A 21,397-nucleotide genomic window follows, 5' to 3' on the forward strand; every position below is an offset into this window, starting at 1 on the left:
CTCTAGGGATGAACCAGAGAAAGAGAGAGCAAAGATCCATGGTCTTGTTATATTATATTTAAAATGACATTCCTAGCAGTCTGTTGAGGATAGAATTTGGCCACTGGATGAAGAATCTGAAATATAAGCCCTTGAATTAATTCATTTATTTATGACCTATTCTCTCACAGTGAGCCCTGGAGATACCAACCTGGTTTATTCTCAGATCTGGGACCTCCAGCCCACAAAAGAAAACCCAGGTGAGGCCCCTCTAGACAAGCAGAGGGAATATTAGTTTTATCAAATCTATCAAAGTTCCTAGTGAAAGTGTCATCTCAATTATTAATCCAAAATGGAAGAAATTATTTTTTCTTCTTATATTGTTAATTATCTAGCCATAGCTATCCCTTTTATCTGTTTAAACTGCCATCAGTCCTATCTGGCCCATTAGCTCAGTTGGTTAGAGCGTGGTGCTGATAAACTACCATCTTTATGCTACAGACCTCTGAGGACATACACTATGATTTTTCATTAATGCATCAATAGTATCTAACATAATGCTTTGAAAACTCAAATCATTTTTGAATAAATTAATGAACGTAATTATTAAGTCTTTCATAAAGTAGTGTGTAAACAGTTACAACTTTCAACTAATTTCTCTGTTTCTCATCTTGATCTCTACCAACTTCCCGAAAATACTTCCATTGTGGTCATTCTAAGGTACAGAACTGATCATATAGTTGTTTAGATGAACTGCTTTCAATGCTTATTGCAAGCATGACTTCTATCTCACTATACATTTTGGTGCTAAATTCTTCTTTCTGCTTTTATAAGTTTTTTCAATGTTTATGATTTTTTATTATCTTTATGTATTCTATAGACAAAGCCAGAAGTGGAGAGGGAAGGTGGAGGTAGGGAGAGAGACAGAAAGACACCTACAGCACTTCTTCACCACTTGTAAAGCTTTCTCTCTGCAGGTGGGCACCGGGGGCTCGAACCTGGGTCCCTGAGCATTGTAACATGAGCCTTCAGCCAGGTGCACCACCACCCAGTCCCCTTTCTGTGTTTATTCTAGTCATATTGAGCTCTTGGCAGTTTTCCTGGTCACACCAAACTAATATTTTGTGCTCACATTTCTTATTTGACCTTAGTTTAACCTTTTCTTATCGTTCATTCTTCCTTTTTAAAAAAATATTTATATATTTTCCTTTTTGTTGCCCTTGTTGTTTTATTGTTGTAGTTATTATTGTTGTTCTTGATGTCATCATTGTTGGATAGGACAGAGGGAAATGGAGAGAGGAGGGGAAGACAGAGATGTGGAGAGAAAGATCCAGATCTGCTTCACCACTTGTGAAGTGACTCCCCTGCAGGTGGGGAGCCAGGGCTTGAACTGGAATTCTTACGCTGGTCTTTGCACTTTGGGTCACATGCTCTTAACCCATTGTGCTACCACCTGACTCCCCTCTTCCTTTCTTCTCTTTCTCTCTCCCTCCTCTCTCTCTCTCTCCCCTCCCCTCCCCCTCCCCCTCCCCTTTCCCTCCCCTTCCCCTCCCCCTGCCCCTCCCTCTCCCCCTCCCTCTCCCTTTCCCTCTCCCTCTCCCTCTCCCTCTCTCTTACTTTTATAATCAGGGTTTCAGCTTCATGCCAGCACTACATATCCACTCTTCCTAATGGCCATTTATCCCCCCCCTTTTTTTTTCTTATTTGTTTGATAGGACAGAAATTGAGGGGGGAGGAAAATAGAGAGGGAGAGAAAAACACAGAGACCTTCACCACTTGTGAAGCTTAAACCTGAAGGTAGGAAGCAGGGGAATAGTAATATGCACTCTGCTGAGTGTGCCTCTGCCAAGCCCTCAGTTTACATATAGACACTATTTAAGAACTACAGTGAATTTCTCCAGTCTTTGTTATATCGTAACATGGGAGAAACTGATTGTCCTTCATGGCAACACCAGAGTGCAACATGTATACCTTGGTACCTACTGTACTTACTTCATTTGTTTTCAGGCCATTTTTCCTTAAAAATGATAGGTTAGGCTGGAAAAATATCTCATTTGGATAATGTGTATCCTTTGCCATGTGTGTAATCCAGGTTCATTCCAGCTCTAACATCACTTAATCAGTTTTGGTGCTGTGATGTTTCTCTTTCTTTGTTCTTTTTCCATCTGAAATAGTTGGTTCGATAGATCAAACCCCCAGCAATGACAGAAACTAAATGATCAAATGGACTGAGTTTTGTAATTTTTTATTTTTGGCATTTCTTAGCAAATATTCATAGGTTGTCATGAATCACTTAATGTCTTATTGACTGAATATATAAATGAAAGATTCATCACACTGTGTTTTCTTAATATAAACAGTAAATCTTTGGCTTTCAGGAAAATTGTTGAGTAGCCTTAGAATTCTAACCTCTTCTCTCAACAATTTCCTTATGAAAAAATTATCAGTCATATTTTCCACCTTATCCCAGATAATCAATATTCCCACAAAGGTTTTGTTTGGGGGTGGGGAGGGGGTGGGGCTTATGGGCAGTAGTGGGGCAGCTCTGCTAGAGTTGTGAAGAACAATGGAGAAAGAAGGAAAGTCATTCTTGTAGCTGCTGAGCAAGGAAAAGATTTTACTAGGAGAAACAGTAAGAGATGACTTTGCAGAAATGAAACTAGGAATGCAGTGTAAGTGTGTTGTAAATTGGAATAGATGGCCTATATCTAACACTTTGATTTTTTTCTTCCTATCTAACAGCAAAGAGACCCCAGAAGTATAAGGTGGGTCATGTTTCCTAACTTTCTGCCACACTGCTCTCCCTTATCCATATTCAGCTACTTGCTGTTTGTGTTTTTCTTCACTAGGAACCTGCTGTCATCTACTCTGAGTTGAGGCAGATACGGACATATGACACTGTAGAGCAGTCCAGCAGTGGAAGCATGGCCCATGGAAATGCTACAGAAAACTATGAGAATGTCCTGTGTGCATAGCTGCCTTCAGAGCACCAGCACTAAAGTCAAGAGATTCCAAAGCCTAGCCTGTGCCAGACTCTCTGTCCTCAGCAAGTTTTGCTGAGGAACATTATTTCTTCTTGAAACAGGCAGGTTTTTTTTTATTATGAAAGAAGGACTTATACTTTTGTTTACCTATTAGTTGGTATGAAATACAGTGTAGAATGTGCGTCTGGGGATGTTAAGTGTCACCCCCAGCAGAGTGTACACATTACAAAATCCAGGTTCAAGCCTGTGATCCCCAGTTTCAGGGAAGAAGTTTCATGAGAGGTATATCAGAGCTGCAGGTGCCTCTCTTCTCTCCCTCCATGTTCATAAAAATAAAACAAGGGTGTTGGGCGGTAGTGCAATGGGTTAAGTGCATGTGGCACAAAGTGCAAGGACCAGTTAGGATCCTGGTTCCAGCCCCTGGCTCCCCATTGCTAGGGAGTTGCTTCACAGTCAGTGAAGCAAGTCTGCAGGTTTCTCTCTGTCTCTCTTCATCTCTATCTCCCCATTATCTCTCAATTTCTCTCTGCTTCTATCCAATAACAAATAAACAAATTTTAAAAAGTATTTGAAACAAAACAAAATAAACAAGCAAACACATCAGAATATTTTATTGACTTTTAAAAGGAATAAGAATCTAAGTGATCAACGTGTAGTTTGTGTCTGCGCTTAAACATGATTGGAAGTTCCTCAGCACTTTGTATTTCCTAAAGAATAAAGAAGGGTGGGGGAGACAGCATAAAGGTTATGCAAACAGACTATCATGCCTAAGACTCCTATATCCCAGGTTCAATCCCCCGCACCACCACAAACCAGAGCTGAGCAGTGCTCCGGTGTTTCTCTGTATGTGTGTCTCTCTCTTTTACTGCATCTTTCTCAAAAATAAAAAAAAAAAAGAATAAAGATGATGGTGTGAGCTCAGATCTACAGGGGTGCAGAGGTCACATAGGCTCCTAAGCTGAATATGGGCCCCAGATCAGATCAAATCGATGGGTTTACATTCAACAATATTTATACACCTTTCCCATATTAGGGAGCTACTCTCTTCCCTGATCCAACTTTCTGTTCCTTATCCAGCCATGATATCATCTCCCCAGAAAATAACTTGGATCCACCTGCATATCAGATTTCGATAGGCCCTTTGGAATATAACTAAAATATGCCTACTAGCTATCTACAAAATGGAGGACCCCCCCCCCCCCAACTCTTCATCTGCACTACTCCAGCCTTTAGGTTCATGATTGTTCAACAATTTGTTTGGCTTTGTATATTAAATCTCTTTTCTTTTTTTTATTTATTTTATTTATTTTATTTATTTTTATTTATTTATTTATTCCCTTTTGTTGCCCTTGTTGTTTTATTGTTGTAGTTATTATTGTTGTTGACATTGTTGGATAGGACAGAGAGAAACGGAGAGAGGAGGGGAAGACAGAGAGGAGGAGAGAAAGACAGACACCTGCAGACCTGCTTCACTGCCTGTGAAGCGACTTCCCTGCAGGTGGGGAGCTGGGGTTCAAACCGGGATCCTTATGCCGGTCCTTGTGCTTTGCACCACCTGCGCTTAACCCACTGCACTACAGCCCGACTCCCGTTAAATCTCTTTTCAGCCACCAGGTTCCAGATGTTAGCATTATGCTTATCAGACTTCCCTGGGGAGACAACAGCACCAATTTGTCCTGGAGCTCCAATTCCCCAGAGTCCCACCTACTAGGGAAACAGAGAGGCAGGATGGGAGTATGGATCTACCTGTCAATGTCCATGTTCAGTGGGGAAGCAATTACAGAAGCCAGACCTTCCACCTTCTGCATCCCACAATGACCTTAGGTCCATACACCCAGAGGCTTAAAGAATAGGAAAGCTATCAGGGGGATGGGATACAGAGATCTGGTGGTAGGAATTGTGTGTAGTTGTACCCCTCTTATCTTATGGTTTTATCAATGTTTCCTTTTTATAAATAAAAAAAATTAAAAAAAGAAAAATTTGAACAACAATAACAAAAAAAGAATAAAGATGATGGAAGACATGCCACTAGCTTCCAGCTATGGGAAAACTACATGATGTTTCAATATGACAGAATTATATAATAGATTATGCATATATATATATGTATATATATATATATTTACTAGAAGACTCTCACATAGCCATGGACATAAGGACATCTGCAAAGACTTAGCTAAGTTTTCTAAACAGGAAACTAAAATTTGGCCTGAAGAAAGGAAACCCCCATGAACAGTGAAGAAAACAAACCACTTCTTCAGTTGTGTTCTCCAAAGTACAGTGTCCTATAAAAATACAACAAATCACTTTATGGGAGAAATGTTGGTTTACAAGTTACAGATGTACAAACTTTACATCTCCCCATGATGGATTTCAGCATTTCACAACTTGCCCTATTCCAATCAACTTGCCCTATTCCTCCACCATAGATAGTGAGTCCCCGCCCTTTTTTAAATCCTTCCCACTATCTTCCTTATAGATTTCTTGAATTTGATGCAGTGACCATAGCTTATTGAATTTTACATTGCATTTTCTCTTTATTTGCTTTTAAGTCCCACTTATCAATGAGGTCATCCAGTATTTGTTCTTCCCACTCATTTCAGTTAACATGTTTCCTTCAAGTTCCGATCAGATGGCTGCAAAAGAGAAAATCTCATTTGTTACATCATTTGTTACTATAATGTTAACATTACATTAATGCAAACATGTACATTTACATTAATATATAAAGTACAACAATGATATCTGCTGTATTATGATTCATGAGGATGAAATCTGGATGAAACTCTATCAGAATTGATAGCTTATGAGCTGATCCTGGATTGGTAAGAGTAGTACATTTCTATCTGGAAATTGTTGTCAACAAAATACCAGGGACTTCATCAAATATTGAATTTACCAAGTGTGATAAGGAGGTGCATGCTGTAGAATTTTCTTACAGATATCCCAGAAGAAGGATAATATCATCAAACTTATAGGAGATTTGTGAGGAGAAAATGAGATACTTGATATTCAGTAAGTCCTTAATAAACACTAACCATAGTAATTTATGATTACTCTACTTAACAGATAAACAAATATGCAAAGAATGGTCGGGGAGGTGGCACAGTGGATAAAGCATGAGGTTCTGAGTTCAGTCCCCCACAGCACATGTAGCAGAGTGATGTCTAGTTTTTTTTCTCTCTCCTCCTATCTTTCTCATAAATAAATAAATAATTAAAAAAACAAATATGCAAAGGTAAGAACTTCCCCAGTTTTCTAAAAATGCCCTTCTCCCACTTTTTACCACTACACTCCATAATTAGCAGAGTCAGAAAAGAATTGATAAGAAACTGAGGTAGAGATCGCCTTCTCATATATCTTTATAGAAGTAATCATTAGGGAGTTGGGCTGTAGCGCAGCGGGTTAAGCGCAGGTGGCGCAAAGCACAAGGACCCGCATAAGGATCCCGGTTCGAGCCCCGGCTCCCCACCTGCAGGGGAGTCACTTCACAGGCGGTGAAGTAGGTCTGCAGGTGTCTGTCTTTCTCTCCTCCTCTCTGTCTTCCCCTCCTCTCTCCATTTCTCTCTGTCCTATCCAACAACGATGACAACAACAATAATAACTACAACAATAAAACAACAAGGGCAACAAAAGGGAATAAATAAAATTAAAAAAAAAAGAAGTAATCATCAACTCCAGGAAGTCAGCTGGCATCTTTGAAAACTACTGTTAGGTGTCAGAATAATTTTATGTATAGCAATTTTATGTATACATTCCAGGGAGGTCTTTTAATTTTATTATTAAGACTGTAGTAGGAAATGATGTCAGTTAGTACTTACTGTATGTGCTTATCTGAATTTGCATTTGTGGGTTGAGGTTTGGGAGAAGGAAAAAGAAACAAGTGACTTTCCCCCCAAAAGAATAGTCTTTTTACCAGTAGTACAGTTCCCAATTACTGGATCTTGATCGTACACATAAACAGAAGTTAAGAAAGAACAGAAAGGGAGACACAAAACAGAATTTGACTGAGTTTGGAATATTGCACCAAAGTAGAAAACTTTGGTTGGGGAAAGGTAGCTTTTCAGCTTGATTATAGGGGCATTAGGGGTAGGGACACATCTCCTCGGTGTCAAAAATAGTGTTAATATATATTACCATTAACTTATAGTCTTATAAATCACTATTTAATCAATATGAGAGGGGAAAACAGATTGAATGTCATGAGCTTTTAAAAAGGCATAGATTTCAGTTTTGAGTATATATGCCTCTAAGCAGTTAAGGTTTCAAATTAGTAAACAGATTGAATTCTAAAACTGGGCTCAAATTGTTAACGCATTTTAATAACTTTTTAAAATATTTTATTATTTATTTATTCCCTTTGTTGCCCTTGTTGTTTTATGGTTGTAGGTATTGTTGTTATTGATGTCGGTGTTGTTGGATAAGACAGAGAAATGGAGAGAGGAGAGGAAGACAGGAGGAGAGAAAGATAGACACCTGCAGACCTACTTCACCGCCTGTGAAGCGACTCCCCTGCAGGTGGGGAGCCAGGGGCACGAACCGGGATCCTTCTGCCCATCCTTGCGCTTTGTGCCGCCTGCGCTTAACTCGCTGCGCTACCACCCGACTCCCAATAATAACTTTTTTGAGATATTAAACCACCTATTATCTTAGACCAGGGAGACCAGAGGCAACCAGTCCTGTCACTGTATATAAGATATAATTATTTGTAAAAAGCATTAAATGACATAAATCATGGTAAGGTCTTGTATGACAGTAAACCTAACCACAGGATTTTCAAAGTAAACCAAGTTCTCAAATAACTTGATTATAGTAATAATTATCTATTATTGTCTTGTTAAACTCTAAGGCAGGAAGCAACCTTCCTTATTCTCTGTAAAATCCATCTCTCCCAGTCCTGGAACCTCTGGGGCTTTGCTCAATTTTGGTCATGCTTGTCTTACTCCATACCATTTGATACTGCATCTGCTGATCTCAACCAAATCAATGCAACCAGTGCCACCTCAACTTTTTACTTTAGACTGTGTCCAGAGATGTCAGGCTTGGAATGTTAACCCCTATAGTTCCAATACTCTGGTGAGACCCTTCCTAGCTCATAGGACTCTTATGTTCCATTTCAAGTGATGCAATTCCTAACCAAATTCCTACCAGAACCACTAGATATAGACCAGGGCCCAAGAAGTAGGACACATGTGCACATGTATCCATAAGTTACTGGAAAATATATACCTTAAAGTAAAAGTGCACAATAGTCTTCTTTGACTCAGAAAGTGCAGAAATAAAACATCTAAAAAAAAAAGACATCATAAAGTACTTAATTAAATAGTTTATACTTAGACCTAGATACCCTCCTCACCAACTTACTATTTCACATCTTTCAATCATTCTAAGTTTAAACTTGTCAGATAAAGTAAGGCTTACAACAGCTGGAAAAGTGAAAGAGACTAAGACACTTAAATGATGGTACTTTTGGTCACTGCCAGGCCACCTCATTATCTCAGGACCTAGTCATGGAATCCCGGGATTCTCACATAGACATGATGGGCCTAGACCTCTAACAGATCTCTCTCTCCACCGTCACTTGTTATCTCCACCTGAAAAAACATCATAACGTCTTGTGGTCCTCTACAGGACCTTGCCCACAATGTAGAACAGTAATGGAAGGGAATGCCCCACTTTCCAAAGGGAGGCTGAGTCAGCATACTCTTCCACTCAAGGAAAATTGTTCCTGAAATGAGTGCAGCCTAGAATTTTCCTAGCTGTGACTATGAAATGCAAGCTCAAAGCAACAGGGATGTAGAGGTTACACAACTCCTGTGCTAAATATGAATAGTCATGGGCCCTAGGTCAGATCAGTGGGGTTTATAGTTAATGATATTTATATACTTTCCCTATATTTGGTAGCTACTATCTGCCATGATTCAGCTTTCTCGTCCTGTTCTCATCTCTGACACCATCTTCCCAGACAACACTTTTAGCCCACCTGAATATGAGCTGTGGGGCTCAAGCAAAAATTAGTAAAGTCATGGGCCCCTTGGTCCTTGTGCCTTGTAATGTGTGCGTTCAACTAGGTGCGCCACTGCCTGGCCCTGGGCCCCTTGGAATATACATAAAATAGATTTCCTAGCTTCTTCCCAGAGACACTTAGTTCTATCTGATATATTCTTACATTTAGGTTCTTGATTATTAAACAGTTCGTTCAGCCTTTTATTTTACTGCTTTTCAGCCACCAGGTTTCATATGCTGCCATGCCACCAACCTGACCTCCCTGGGCAGATGATCTCACCATGTGTCCTGGGACCCCACCTCCCCAGAACCCTACCACATTGGGAAAGAGAGACAGGCTGGGGGTACGGATTGACCTGTATGAGTGGGGTCATCCCATATTCATTCTTTTCTTTCTGGCTCATCTCACTTCACATGATTCCCTCAAGCTCCAGCCAACATAAGTGATGAAGGTGAATTCACCATTTTATTAGCTGAATAGTATTCTGTTGTGTGTATATAGCATAACTTACTCAGATACTCATTTGTTTTTGGACACCTGGGTTGCTACTAGGTTTCAGCTATTACCAACTGTACATAAGTATGCAGTTTTTTTGTTTTTTTTTTTTTTTTTTTTAGAATGGGTGTGTTTGGTTCCTTAGGATATACCCCTATGAGAAGAATGGCAGGGTCATAAGGAAGGTTCACTTCTGGCCTCCAGGAACTCCAGACTGCTCTCCATAGGGCTTGGACCAATTTACATCCCCACCAGCAGTGCAGAAGGATTGCTTTCTCTGAATGTTTCATAAAATTTATTAGTATAGTCATCTGGATCCAGGATTTTGTTCTTGGAGAAAACTTTGATTGCTGTTTCAATGTATTTATTTACTAGTGATTGCTCTCTTAAATTTACCTACTTGATGTTGTATCAAGATTAGAAGTTGGTAGGAGTCTAAAAAATTGTTTATTTCTTCTAAGTTGTCAAATATATTTTCATACAAATGTCCAGAATAGTCTTGCATAATCCTTTTTATCTATACCTCATCTGTTATAATATATCCTCTCTCATTTCTAAATGATTTTACAATAGATTTTTAACTTTTACTCTTAATGAGGGTGGGTAGTGGTTTACCTATTTTATTTATCCTTTCAAAGAACCCACTCCTGGTTTCATTTTTTTCCCTATTTCATTGATTTCTGCTATTATTTTAACTACTGCCTATTTCCTGCTAACTGTTATGTCTTTTTGTTGCTTCATCTCTGGTTGGTTCAGTGTATTGTTAGATGGTTTACTAGTGATTCCTCTTTATTTATGAGGACCTTTATTGCTATGAACTTACCTCAGGACTGCTTGTTTTACATCTCATAGGGTCTGATAGCTGGTTTCTTCACTTACAGTGTTTAAAGAGGTAATTCTTTTCTTTTTAAACTTTATTTATTTATTGATAGAGATAGAGAGAAATTGAGAGTGGAGTAGGTAGAGAGGGAAAGAGACAGAGAGACACCAGCACCCTTGCTTCACCACTTGTAAAGCTTTCTCCCTGCAGGTGGGGGCCACGGACTTCAACAGTCCTTGTGCACTGATATATGCACTTAGGCAGGTGCTTCATGCCTGACCCCCTCATTGATTTCTTTTTAAATTTTTTAAATTTTTGTTAGTGATTTAATAATCATCAACTAGATTGTGCCTATAATACATGGCTACAATTCCTTATAATCCCCATAACCAGAGTTCTGTATCCCATCACCTCCACTGGATGGTTTCTTATTCTATATTCCTGTGGGAGTATGAAACAAAGATTTTTATAGGGTGCAGAACGTGGAAGGTCTCATTTCTGTAACTGATTCTCTACTAGACAAGGATGTTGGTAGGTCAATCCATATATGCAACCTGTTTATATCTTTCCTTAGTGGGGTAGGGCTCTGGGGAAGTGGGGTTCCAGAACACATTGGTGAGGTTCCAGGACTAAAAGAAATATAGATTTTACAGAGAATGAAATAAGGCAAAAGATAATTATTATAACTGAGATATTTGGGGACTTGGTTTACTTTGAGAAGTTCTTGGTTAGGCATTACAATAATTTAGGTCATTTAATGCTATTTACAAATAACTATATAATATACACACTGACAGCACTGGTTGCTTCTGGTCTCCCTGGTCTATGATTATAGATGATTTAATATTTAAAAACTATTATTAGAAATTAATTAACAATCAAAGCCCAGTTTTAGAATTCAATCAGTTTATTAATTTGAAACCTTAAGTGCTTAGATTAAAGGAATACTCAGAACTGAAATCTATGCCTTTAAAAGCTCATGACATTCAATCTATTTTTCCCTCCCATATTAAATAGTGATTTATAAGACTATACATTAAAGGGAGTATATAGTAACATCATTTCCACCTCCTAGGGTCTGAGTCATATTCCCATCCTCCTACAGCAGAGCTGAAAATCTTCCCTTCCACCAACAGAAACCCCCCCCCCCTTTGGTGCAGTACTCCAAACTCAGTCAAATTCTGTTTTGTGTTTCCCTTTCTGTTCTTCTATCTCAACTTCCATTTGTGGGTGGGATCATCATACTCATCTTTCTCTTTTCCTGGCTTATCTCTCTTAACATAATTCCTTCAAGCTTCATCTAAAATGAGTCAAGGAGGGTGGATTCATTATTCTTTTTTTAATATTTATTTCCTTTTTGTTGCCCTTTTTATTGTTGTAGTTATTTTTGTTATTGTTGTTGTATAGGACAGAGAGAAATGGAGAGAGGAGGGGAAGACAGAGAGGAGGAGAGAAAGAAAGACACCTGCAGACCTGCTTCACCGCCTGTGAAGAGACTCTTCTGCAAGTGGGGAGCCAGGGGCTAGAACCGGGATCCTTACACCGGTCCTTGCACTTTGCACCACCTGTGCTTAACCCGCCGTGCTACCACCGGACTCCCGAATTCATTATTCTTAATAGTTGAGTAGTATCCCAATTGTGTATACATACCACAACTTCCTCAGTCACACATCTGTTGTTGGACAGCTAAGTTGCTTATAGATTTTGGCTATTAAGAATTGTACAGATATGAACATGGCTGTATGCATATCTTTTTGGAGGAATGTGTTTGACCCCTTAGTATATATTCTTAGGAGAGAATTTACTGGGTCATAAGCATGGTCCATTTCTTTCTAGTCTTGTGAGGGTTCTCCATACTTCTCTCTACAGTTGTTGAACCAATTTACATTCCCACCAGCAGTGCAGGAGGGTTTATTTGAACCCAAAACCTCTCCAACATTTGTTATTGCTGTCATTTCTGATGTATGACATTCTCACAGGGATGAGTGGTATCTCGTTTTTATTGGCATTTCTCTGACAATCAGTGACTTGGAACAACTTTGCCTATGTCTCTTGGCCTTCTGTATCTCTTCTGTTAGTAGATATTCTGTTCATACCCTCTCTCCACTTTTGAATTAAATCATTTGCTTTTTATTTGCTGAGTTTGGTAAGCTCTTATATATATTTTGGTCACTAGTCTCTTGTATTATGTATGGCATGTAAAGATCTTCTCCCATTTTGTGAGAGGTCTCTTTGTTTGGGTGATGGTTTCTTTTGCTATGAAGAACCTACTAAATGTGATTTAGTCTTGTTGGTTTATTTTTGTTTTATTCTTCCTTGCAATTGGGTCTGTATCATTGAAGATGTCCTTGTGATTTAGATAGAAATATTTTTCTGGTCTAGTTTTTTTCTATATTTTTCATATTTTCCTTTAAGTATTTGATAGCTTCTAGGTCTAAGATGGTTTCAAGATCCAGGTCCTTGATCTATTTGGAGTTGACTTCTATTTCTGGTGAAATAAAATGGTTCATTTTCATTCTTCTACATGTTTCAACCCAATTTCCCCAGCACTACTAATAAGGCGACCCTCCTTTCTCCATATAATAGTTTGGGCTTCCTTGTAAAAAATGAGAGTGTGTGAGGTTTGTTTCTGGACGTTCAATTCTGTTTGACTGATGTATTTTTGTTCCATTACCAGGCAGTTTTGATTATGTTATCCTTATAATATTATTTGAAATCTGGGAGTGTAATATAATACCTCCAGTTTTGTATTTTTTCCCCTTAAAATTGTTTTAGTTGTTCTAGGTGTTCTCTGGTCCCAGATAAATGTTTGCAATTTTTGTTTTATTCTCTTAAAGAAACTTTGTGGGAACTTGATGGGTGTTGCATTAAATTTCTATATGGCTCTGACTAGAATATTCATTTTCATGATGTTCATTCTTCCAATCCATGAGCATGGGGTATCTTTACATTTCTCTATGTCATTTTTCTTATTTCCTTGACTAGAAAGTCACAGTTTTCAGTCTACAAGTCTTTCACTTCTTTGGTTGAGTTCATTCTTAGACATTGTATTGATTTTGCTGCTATAGTGAATGGGACATTTTTTTCTGGGTATCTTCTTCTTTTGACTTACTGTTGTATAAAGGAATGCCACTGATTTTTGTGCAATAATTTTTTATCCTGACACCTTATTATATTGATTAATAATTTTCTAAAGCTTTTTACTGGCTTCTTTAGGATTTTCTATATATATTATCATGTCATCAGCATATTATATCATATAATCTGCAAATAGAGTTTGATTTATTCCCTTACCATCTGTATTCCCTTTACTTGCTGATTGCTATGGTGAGAGCTTCCAATATTATGTTGAAGAGTAATGATAATAGTGGGCAGTGCTGTCCAGTACCTTATATGACTGGGGATGATTTCAGCCTCTGCCCATTGAGTATGATGTTGACTGTAGGTCTGTTGCATATAGGTTCCAATATCTTAAGAAATTTTCCATCTATTTGCATCATCTGTAGTGTTTGATCATGAAAAGATGTTGGATTTTGTCAAAGGCTTTCTTTGTATCTACTGAGATAATTATGTGGTTTTTAGTTGTGCCTTTATTGATATGGTAAATCACATTTGATAGATTTATGTATATTGAACCAGTTGTGCATTCTTGGAATAAATTCCTCATGGTCATTATGAAAAATCTTTTTAATATGTTCTTTTGTCCACTTGGCTAGGATTTTGTTCAGTATTTTAGCATCTATGTCAATCAGAGATATTGGTGTATAGTTATCTTTTTCTTCATGTCCCTATCTGCTTTTGGTATCAGGGCTTCATAGAAGTTAGCTTCATAGAAGGAAGAAGGGAGTTTTCTTGTGTCTTCAATCTTTTGGAAGAGCTTTAATAGTCTATAAAGTTAATAGATATTCCCTGAGGTTTTGTATAGTTCATTTGTAAAGCCATTTGGTACTGGACTTTTGTTGCTGGGAATGTTCTTAATAACTATTTCAATTTATTTCACTGTGATTGGTCCATTTATGTTTTGTAGTTCTTCCTAGGTTAGTTTCAGAAAGGTATATGTTGCTAGGAATTCTTCATTTCTTCCAAGTTCTCTAGCTTGGTGGCAGCTTTGAATAATATTTTGTATTTCTGTGGAGTCTATTATGATATCTCCACTATCATTTACAATTCCATTTTATTTGAGACTTTTCCCTTTTTTAAATGAGCCTGGCTAACGGTTTGTCAATTTTGTTTACTTAAAAAAACAGCATTTAGCTTCATTGATATTTTTATGGCTTTTTATTTTTTATGTTATTTATACCCTAATTTTAGTGATTCCCATCCTTCTGTTTGCTTTAGGGCTCCTTTGTATCTCTTCCTCTAAATCTTTAAGGCATGCAGTCAGGCTATTTACCTGAGCTTTTCTTGTTCCCAAATGTGTGCTTCTATGGCTATGAATTTCCTTCTAAGTACTGCTTTAGCAGTGTTCGAAACATTTTGGTAGCTTATCTCTTCATTTTTGATTCAAGGAACATTTTAATTTATTCCTTGAGTTCCTCTTTGACCCAGTAGTTGTTAAGCAGTGTGTTGCTGAGTTTCCATATTTGGTACTTTTACTAGTTTTCTGTTTGTTGTTAAATGTTAGCTTAATTCCATAGTGGTCTGAGAAGATACTTGGGATGATTTCAATGCTCTTGAATTTGTTGATACTGTCTTTGTGTTCTAATCCTTGAGAATATCTGTGTGGATATGAAAAGAAGGTGTATTCCATTGTCTTGGAGTGTAGATCTTTGAAAATGCCCAGAATTCTAGTCTGTATATCTCTATTTTATTTATTTATTCTCTGTCTAGATGATCCTTCTAATGTGAGATTAAGCTGTTGAAGTCTCTTACTATTACTATGTTGCTCTTGATTTATTTTTGTAGCTCATTCAGTAGATGCTTGATGTCTTTATCTGGCCTATCGTTGGGTGCATAGATGTTATTAATTATTACATCCTCTAGGTTTACTGATCCTTTAGCATTATATAATGTCCATGCCTTTTATGACTTTATTTATTTTAAAGTCTATTGTGTCAGAAATGAGAATAACCATTCCGGCCCTTTATTGTAATCCTTTAGCTTGTATGATAGTTTCCATTCTATCACTTTGAGTCTGTGTTTAACTTGTTGAGTTAACGTGAGATTCCTGCAGACAAGATAGGGTTATGTTGTGTTTTCTTATCCATCTTCCTAGTCTGTGCCTTTTAATGTGTAAATTTAGGCCACTGGCATTTATTGATATTATGGATTTAAGGTATTTCAATGCTATTATTGTACTCTTTTGTGTGTGTGTTCTGACATATGACTTTTTTTGGTATATTCTTATAAGTGACTTTTTAAAATTAATGTATTTATTCAAGAAAGGAGACATTAACAAAATCATAGGATGGGGAGGTACAACTCCACACAATTCCCGCCACCCAATCTCCATATCCCATCCCCTCCCCTGGTAGCTTTCCCATTCTCTATCCCTCTGGGAACATGGACCCAGGGTTATTGTGGGTTGCAGAAGGTGGGAGGTCTGGCTTCTGTAATTGCTTCCCCGCTGAACATGGGCGTTGACTGGTAGATCCATACTCACAGTCTGCCTCTCTCTTTCCCTAGTAGGGTGAGTCTCTGGGGAAGCAGAGCTCCAGGACACATTGGTGGGGTTTTCAGTCCAGGGAAACCTGGCCGGCGTCCTGATGGCATCTGGAACCTGTTGGCTGAAAAGAGAGTTAACATACAAAGCCAAACAAATTGTTGAAGAATCATGGACCCAAAGGCTGGAACAGTGGAGATGAAGTGTTGGGGGTTACTCATTGCAAACTCTAGTGTACTACTGCTTTCAGGTATATATTTGCCCTAGTTTATGGATACGTGGGAACCTATGGTCTATCTCCTGGAGCCTGGTCTATATCTAGGTTTTGGGACTTTGTTAGGAAGTGAACCACCTGGGATGGAATTAGAGAATACTATGAAAGGAAAGGTCTCACCTGAGTGATGAAGTTGAAGGGTTGTCATTCCACACCTGAAGTCTCGGGACACAGTCTGAAGTGAAGCATTCTGGGGTGATTAGGTTACAATCAGCGGATGCAATATTATTTGATAAGAAGCATATGGGAAAGTGGGCCCTACCCTAGGGTCCCAGGACAGGGGAAATTTAGGCTCTAGTGTAGATGTGAGGTTCCTGATGTCTTAGGGTTCAAGAAGACAATGGATAGTTACTGTTATGATCACATTATTTGGTAATTGGGTTAGCTTTGAAAAGTCCCTTTGTTAGACCTACAATCAATTTTCACCCTCTCATATTAGTGATTTATATTAGTACGATTTAATAGATGTTTACATTAACACCATTCCCACCACCAAAGGACTCTGTCCCATTCTACCCACCACCCCCCACAACCCCGCCCACCCAGGAAGCTGCATGTCCACCCTCCCGCTCACCACAGGGTTTTTACTTTGATGCCCTACTTTCATTTTAGTCAGATCCTGCCTTTAGTTTCCCTTTCTGATCTTTCTCAACTTCTGTTGGTGAGTGGGATCATCCCATACTCATCTTTATCTTTCTGACTTAGCTCACTTAACATAATTCCTTCTAGCTCTGACCAAGATGGGTCAGAGAAGTTGAGTTCATTGTTCTTAGTAGCTGCATAGTGTTCCGTTATGTATATATACCACAGCTTTCTCAGCCACTCATCTGTTCTTGGGCACCTGGGTTGCTTCTAGGTTTTAGCTATTATGGATTTAGCTGCTATAAACATAGGAGTACACACCTCTTTTTGCTTGGGTGTTATGGAGTCCTTGGGATATATTCTCAGGAGAGGAATTAGTGGGTCATATTTTGTTCCACATCTAGCCTTGTGAGAGTTCTCCAGATGGCTCTCCACAGAGGCTGGGCCAATTTACATTCCCACCAGCAGTGCAAAAGGGTTCCTCTGTCCCCACAGCCTCTCCAAAATTTGTTGCTGTTGTCCTTTTTGATGTATGCCATTACACAGGGGTGAGATGGTATCAATGGTATCTCAGTGTTGTCTTTGTTGGCATTTCTCTGACAATCAGTGACCTGGAGCAGTTTTTCATATGTTTGTTAGCCTTTTGGACCTCCTCTGAAGTGAATGTTCTGTTCATATCCTCTGCCCATTTATGTATGGGCTCATTTGCTTTTTTGGTGCTAAGTTTGCTGAGTTCTTTGGATATTTTGGTGATTAGTCTCTTGTCTGATGTTTGGCATGTGAAGATCTTCTCCCATTGTGTGAGGGGTCTCTTTGTTTGTGTGATAGTTTCTTTGGCTGTGCAGAAGCTTTTCAATTTGATGTAGTCCCACTGGTTTGTTTCTGCTTTAGTCTTCTTTGCAGTTCGGTTTGTATCATCAAAGATGTCCTTGAAGTTTAGGTGGGAAAGTGTTTTACCAGTGTTTTACTCTAAGTACTTGATTGTTTCTGGTCTAACATCCATGTCTTTAATCCATTTGGAGTTGGTTTTTGTTTCTGGTGAGATAAAGTGGTTCAGTTTCATTCTTCTGCATGCTACAACCCAGTTTTCCCAGCACTACTTATTGAAGAGAGCCTCCTTCTACCATTTAATCCTTTGGGCTGCCTTATCAAAGATTAGATGTCCATAGGTGTGGGGGTTTAGATCTGGGCTTTCAATTCTGTTCCACTGGTCTGTGTGCCTATTTTTGTTCAAGTACCATGATGTTTTGATGATGATGGCTTTACAATAATGTTTGTGGTCTTGGAATTTGATGCCTCCACTTCTGTTTCTTTTCATCAAGATGTTTTTGGCAATTCTAGGTGTTATCTGTTTCCAGATAAATGATTGTAGTTTTTGTTCTATTCTCTTAAAGAAGTTTGGTGGAACTTTGATGGGTATCGCATTAAATTTGTATATGGCTCTGCATATCATTTTGATAATATTTATTCTTCCGATCCATGAGCATGGGATGTCTTTCCATTTCTTGGTATCAGTTTCTATTTCCTTGAATAGTGACTCACAGTTTTTAGAATACAAGACTTTCACTTCTTTGTTCAGCTTTACTCCTAGGTATTTAATTGATTTTGATGCAACAGTGAATGGGAGGATTTTTGGATGTCTTCTTCAGATTTACTGTTTGCCTAAAGAAATGCCACTGATTTTTGTACATTGAATTTGTAGCCTGACACCTTGCTATATTGCCTACTAAATTCCAGTAATTTTTTGCTCGATTCTTTAAGTTTTTCTATGTATACTATCATATCATCTGCAAATAGTTAGAGCTTGAATTCTTCCCTTCCAATCTGTGTTCCTTTGATTCTTTTCTCTTGTCTGATTGCTATGGCAGGAACTTCCAACACTATGTTGAAGAGTAATGGTGACAGTGGACAGCTCTGTCTAGTCCCAGATCTGAGGGGAAATACTTTCAGCTTCTGTCCATTGAGTATGATGATGGCTGTAGTTTTGCTATATATGGACTCCACTATCTTGAGGAATTTCCTGTCTATTCCCATTTTTTGTAGGGATTTGAGCATGAATGGGTGTTGGATTTTGTCCAAGGCTTTCTCTGCATCTATTGAGATAATCATGTGGTTTTTGGCTTTGCTTTTATTGATGTGGTGAATGACATTGATTGACTTATGTATGTTGAACAAGCCTTGCATTCCTGGGATGAATCCCACTTGTTTGTGATGAACAATCTTTTTGATATGTTGCTGTATCCGGTTTGCCATGATCTTGTTTAATATTTTGGCATCTATGTTCATGAGAGATAGTGGTATGTAGTTTTCCTTTTTTGTTGTGTCCCTATCTGATTTTGGTATCAGGATGATGTTGGCTTCATGGAAGGTGGAAGGGAGTGTTCCTGTTTCTTTGAGCTTATAGAAAAGCTTTAGAAGTATGGGTACTGTTTCTTGAAGGTTTTGTAGAACTCGTTTGTGAAGCCATCTGGTCCAGGACTTTTGTTGTTGGGGAGATTCTTAATAATAGTTTCAATTTCTTTGTCTGTGATTGCTGCATTTAGGTTTTGTAGTTCTTCTTGGTTCAGTTTTGAAAGAGCATATGCTTCTAGGAATTCTTGCCTTTCTTCTAGATTTCTTCCAGATTTTCTAGTTTGGTGGCGTATAGTTCTTCATAGTTTTGCATGTTTCTCTGGATTTCTGTGGTGTCAGTTGTGATATCTCCTCCATCGTTTACAATTCTATGAATTTGAGCCTTCTCTCTTTTTTGTTTGGTGAGTCTGGCTAGGGATTTGTCAATTTTGTTTAATCTTTCAAAGAACCAATACTTGGCTTCATTGATCTGTATGGTTCTTTTTTTTCGATGTTCATTTCTGCTCTAATTTTAGTGATTTCTGTCCTTATGGTTTCTTCAGGGTTCCTTTGTTTGTCTTCCCCTAAGTCCTTGAGGTGTGCTGTAAGGTCGTTTATTTGAGTTTTTTCTTGTTGTTTAATATGTGATTGTATTGCTATGCGTTTCCCTCTCAGTACTGCTTTAGCTATGTCCCAAATATTTTGATAGGTTGTGTCTTTATTTTCATTTGTTTCCAGGAACATTTGAATTTCTTCCTTGAGTGACTCTCTGACCCAGTTGTTCTTAAGGAGAATGTTGTTTGGTTTCCAAATTCTGTGACTTTTAATAATTTTCTGTTTGTTGTTGCTAGTTTTACTCCACTGTGGTCTCAGAAGATACTTGGGATGATTCCAATGCTCTTGAATTTACTGATGCTTTCTTTGTGGCCTAACATGTGGTCTATCCTTGAGTATGTGTTGTGTGTATTTGAGAAGAATTTGTATCCCATTTTTGGGGTGAGGGGCTCTGAAAATGTCCAGTAGGTCTAGTCTGGCCATCTCTTCATTTAATTCTCTTGTTTCTTTGTTGATTCTCTGCTCTGTTGATCTAAGTGTGAGAGTGGAGTGTTAAAGTCTCCCACTATTATTGTATTACTATCGATGTATTCTTGATGTTCTTTCAGTACATGCTTGATGTATTTAGATGGTTCCTCATTGGGTGCATAGATGTTAATAATTGTTAAGTCTTCTTGGCTGATTGATCCTCTAATCATTATGTAATGTCCTTGCCTATCTTTTATTACTTTATTTAATTTAAAATCTATTGTGTCAGAGATGAGAATGGTTGTTCCAGATTTTTTTTGTGGTCCGTTAGCCTGTATGATAGTTTTCCATCCTTTAACTTTAAGTCTGTGTTTATCTTGTTGTATCAGATAGTATTCTTGCAAGCAGCATATGGTTGGGTTATGTTTTCTGATCCATACTCCCACTCTGTACCTTTTGATCCGTGAGTTTAAGCCACTGATATATATTGCTATTATGGATTTAATGTATTGTAGTGCTATTGTTCAACAATTTTTTATTTGCTCTGATATATGGCAAGTGTTATAGTAAAGTTGTTTATAAGAGATCTTTTAGATCCTCTTTTAGGGCCGGTTTGGTGATGGTTGCCTCCTTTAACTGTTGTTTGTCTAAGAAGGTTTTGATCCCTCCATCTAGTTTGAATGAAAATCTAGCTGGATATATTATCCTTGGTTGAAACCCTTTTTCATTCAGAGCTTGATAAATATCTTGCCATTCTCTTCTGGCTTTTAGTCTTTGAGTGGAGAAGTCTGCCTATGGTCTGATGGGTTTTTCCCTCTTAGTGACTTTGTTTTCCTCTTGCAGCCTTTAGGATCCTTTCTTCATTATTACTTCTTTCAATTGTGACTATGTCTTTGTGTCTTCAGGACTGGGTTGATTTTGTTTGGGACTCTCTGGGCCTCTTGAATCTTGATGTCCTTTCTGTTTTTCAGGTCTGGGAAGGTTTCTTCTATAATTTCCTCTAGAATGTTTCCTTCCTCTCTTTTTTTCCTCTGGCAGGCCAATTATATGAATGTTACTTCTTTTGAGATCATCCCATATATCTCTGTTGTTGTTTTCAGTGTCTCTCAATCTCTTTTTGACCTCTTTCACCTCTTTCTTAGTTTTCTCTAACTCATCCTCTGTCTGACTAATTCTGTTTTCTGCTTCTGTTAGTCTGTTTTCCCTTCCCTCAGCTTCTTTCCTCAGTTCAGCTATTTCAGCTTTCAGTTCTCTAATTCCCTCAAGATAATCAGTATTTTCGTTGGGGGTATCAACTGTT

The 21,397-nt window shown here is 38.2% G+C and overlaps 1 protein-coding gene across 4 annotated transcripts in view; it reads left to right on the top strand.

Moving 5' to 3' along the window:
• The window catches only part of LOC103127293 (Fc receptor-like protein 3), a 68,607-nt gene extending 64,886 nt beyond the window's left edge, over positions 1–3,721 (top strand). For 3 of the 4 annotated variants that reach the window (XM_060201431.1, XM_060201432.1, XM_060201433.1), the window contains 3 exons: positions 171–239; positions 2,722–2,744; positions 2,829–3,721. In XM_060201431.1, the coding sequence (XP_060057414.1) occupies positions 171–239; positions 2,722–2,744; positions 2,829–2,954 (218 nt within the window). In that variant the 3' untranslated portion in view covers positions 2,955–3,721. The remainder of the gene's footprint in view (positions 1–170; positions 240–2,721; positions 2,745–2,828) is intronic. The other variant, XM_060201434.1, reaches the window with a different exon arrangement.
• Positions 3,722–21,397: the final 17,676 nt, after the last annotated feature.

The sequence above is a fragment of the Erinaceus europaeus genome, chromosome 11 (genome assembly GCF_950295315.1).
Source record: "Erinaceus europaeus chromosome 11, mEriEur2.1, whole genome shotgun sequence".
NCBI classification, from domain to species: Eukaryota; Metazoa; Chordata; class Mammalia; order Eulipotyphla; family Erinaceidae; genus Erinaceus; species Erinaceus europaeus.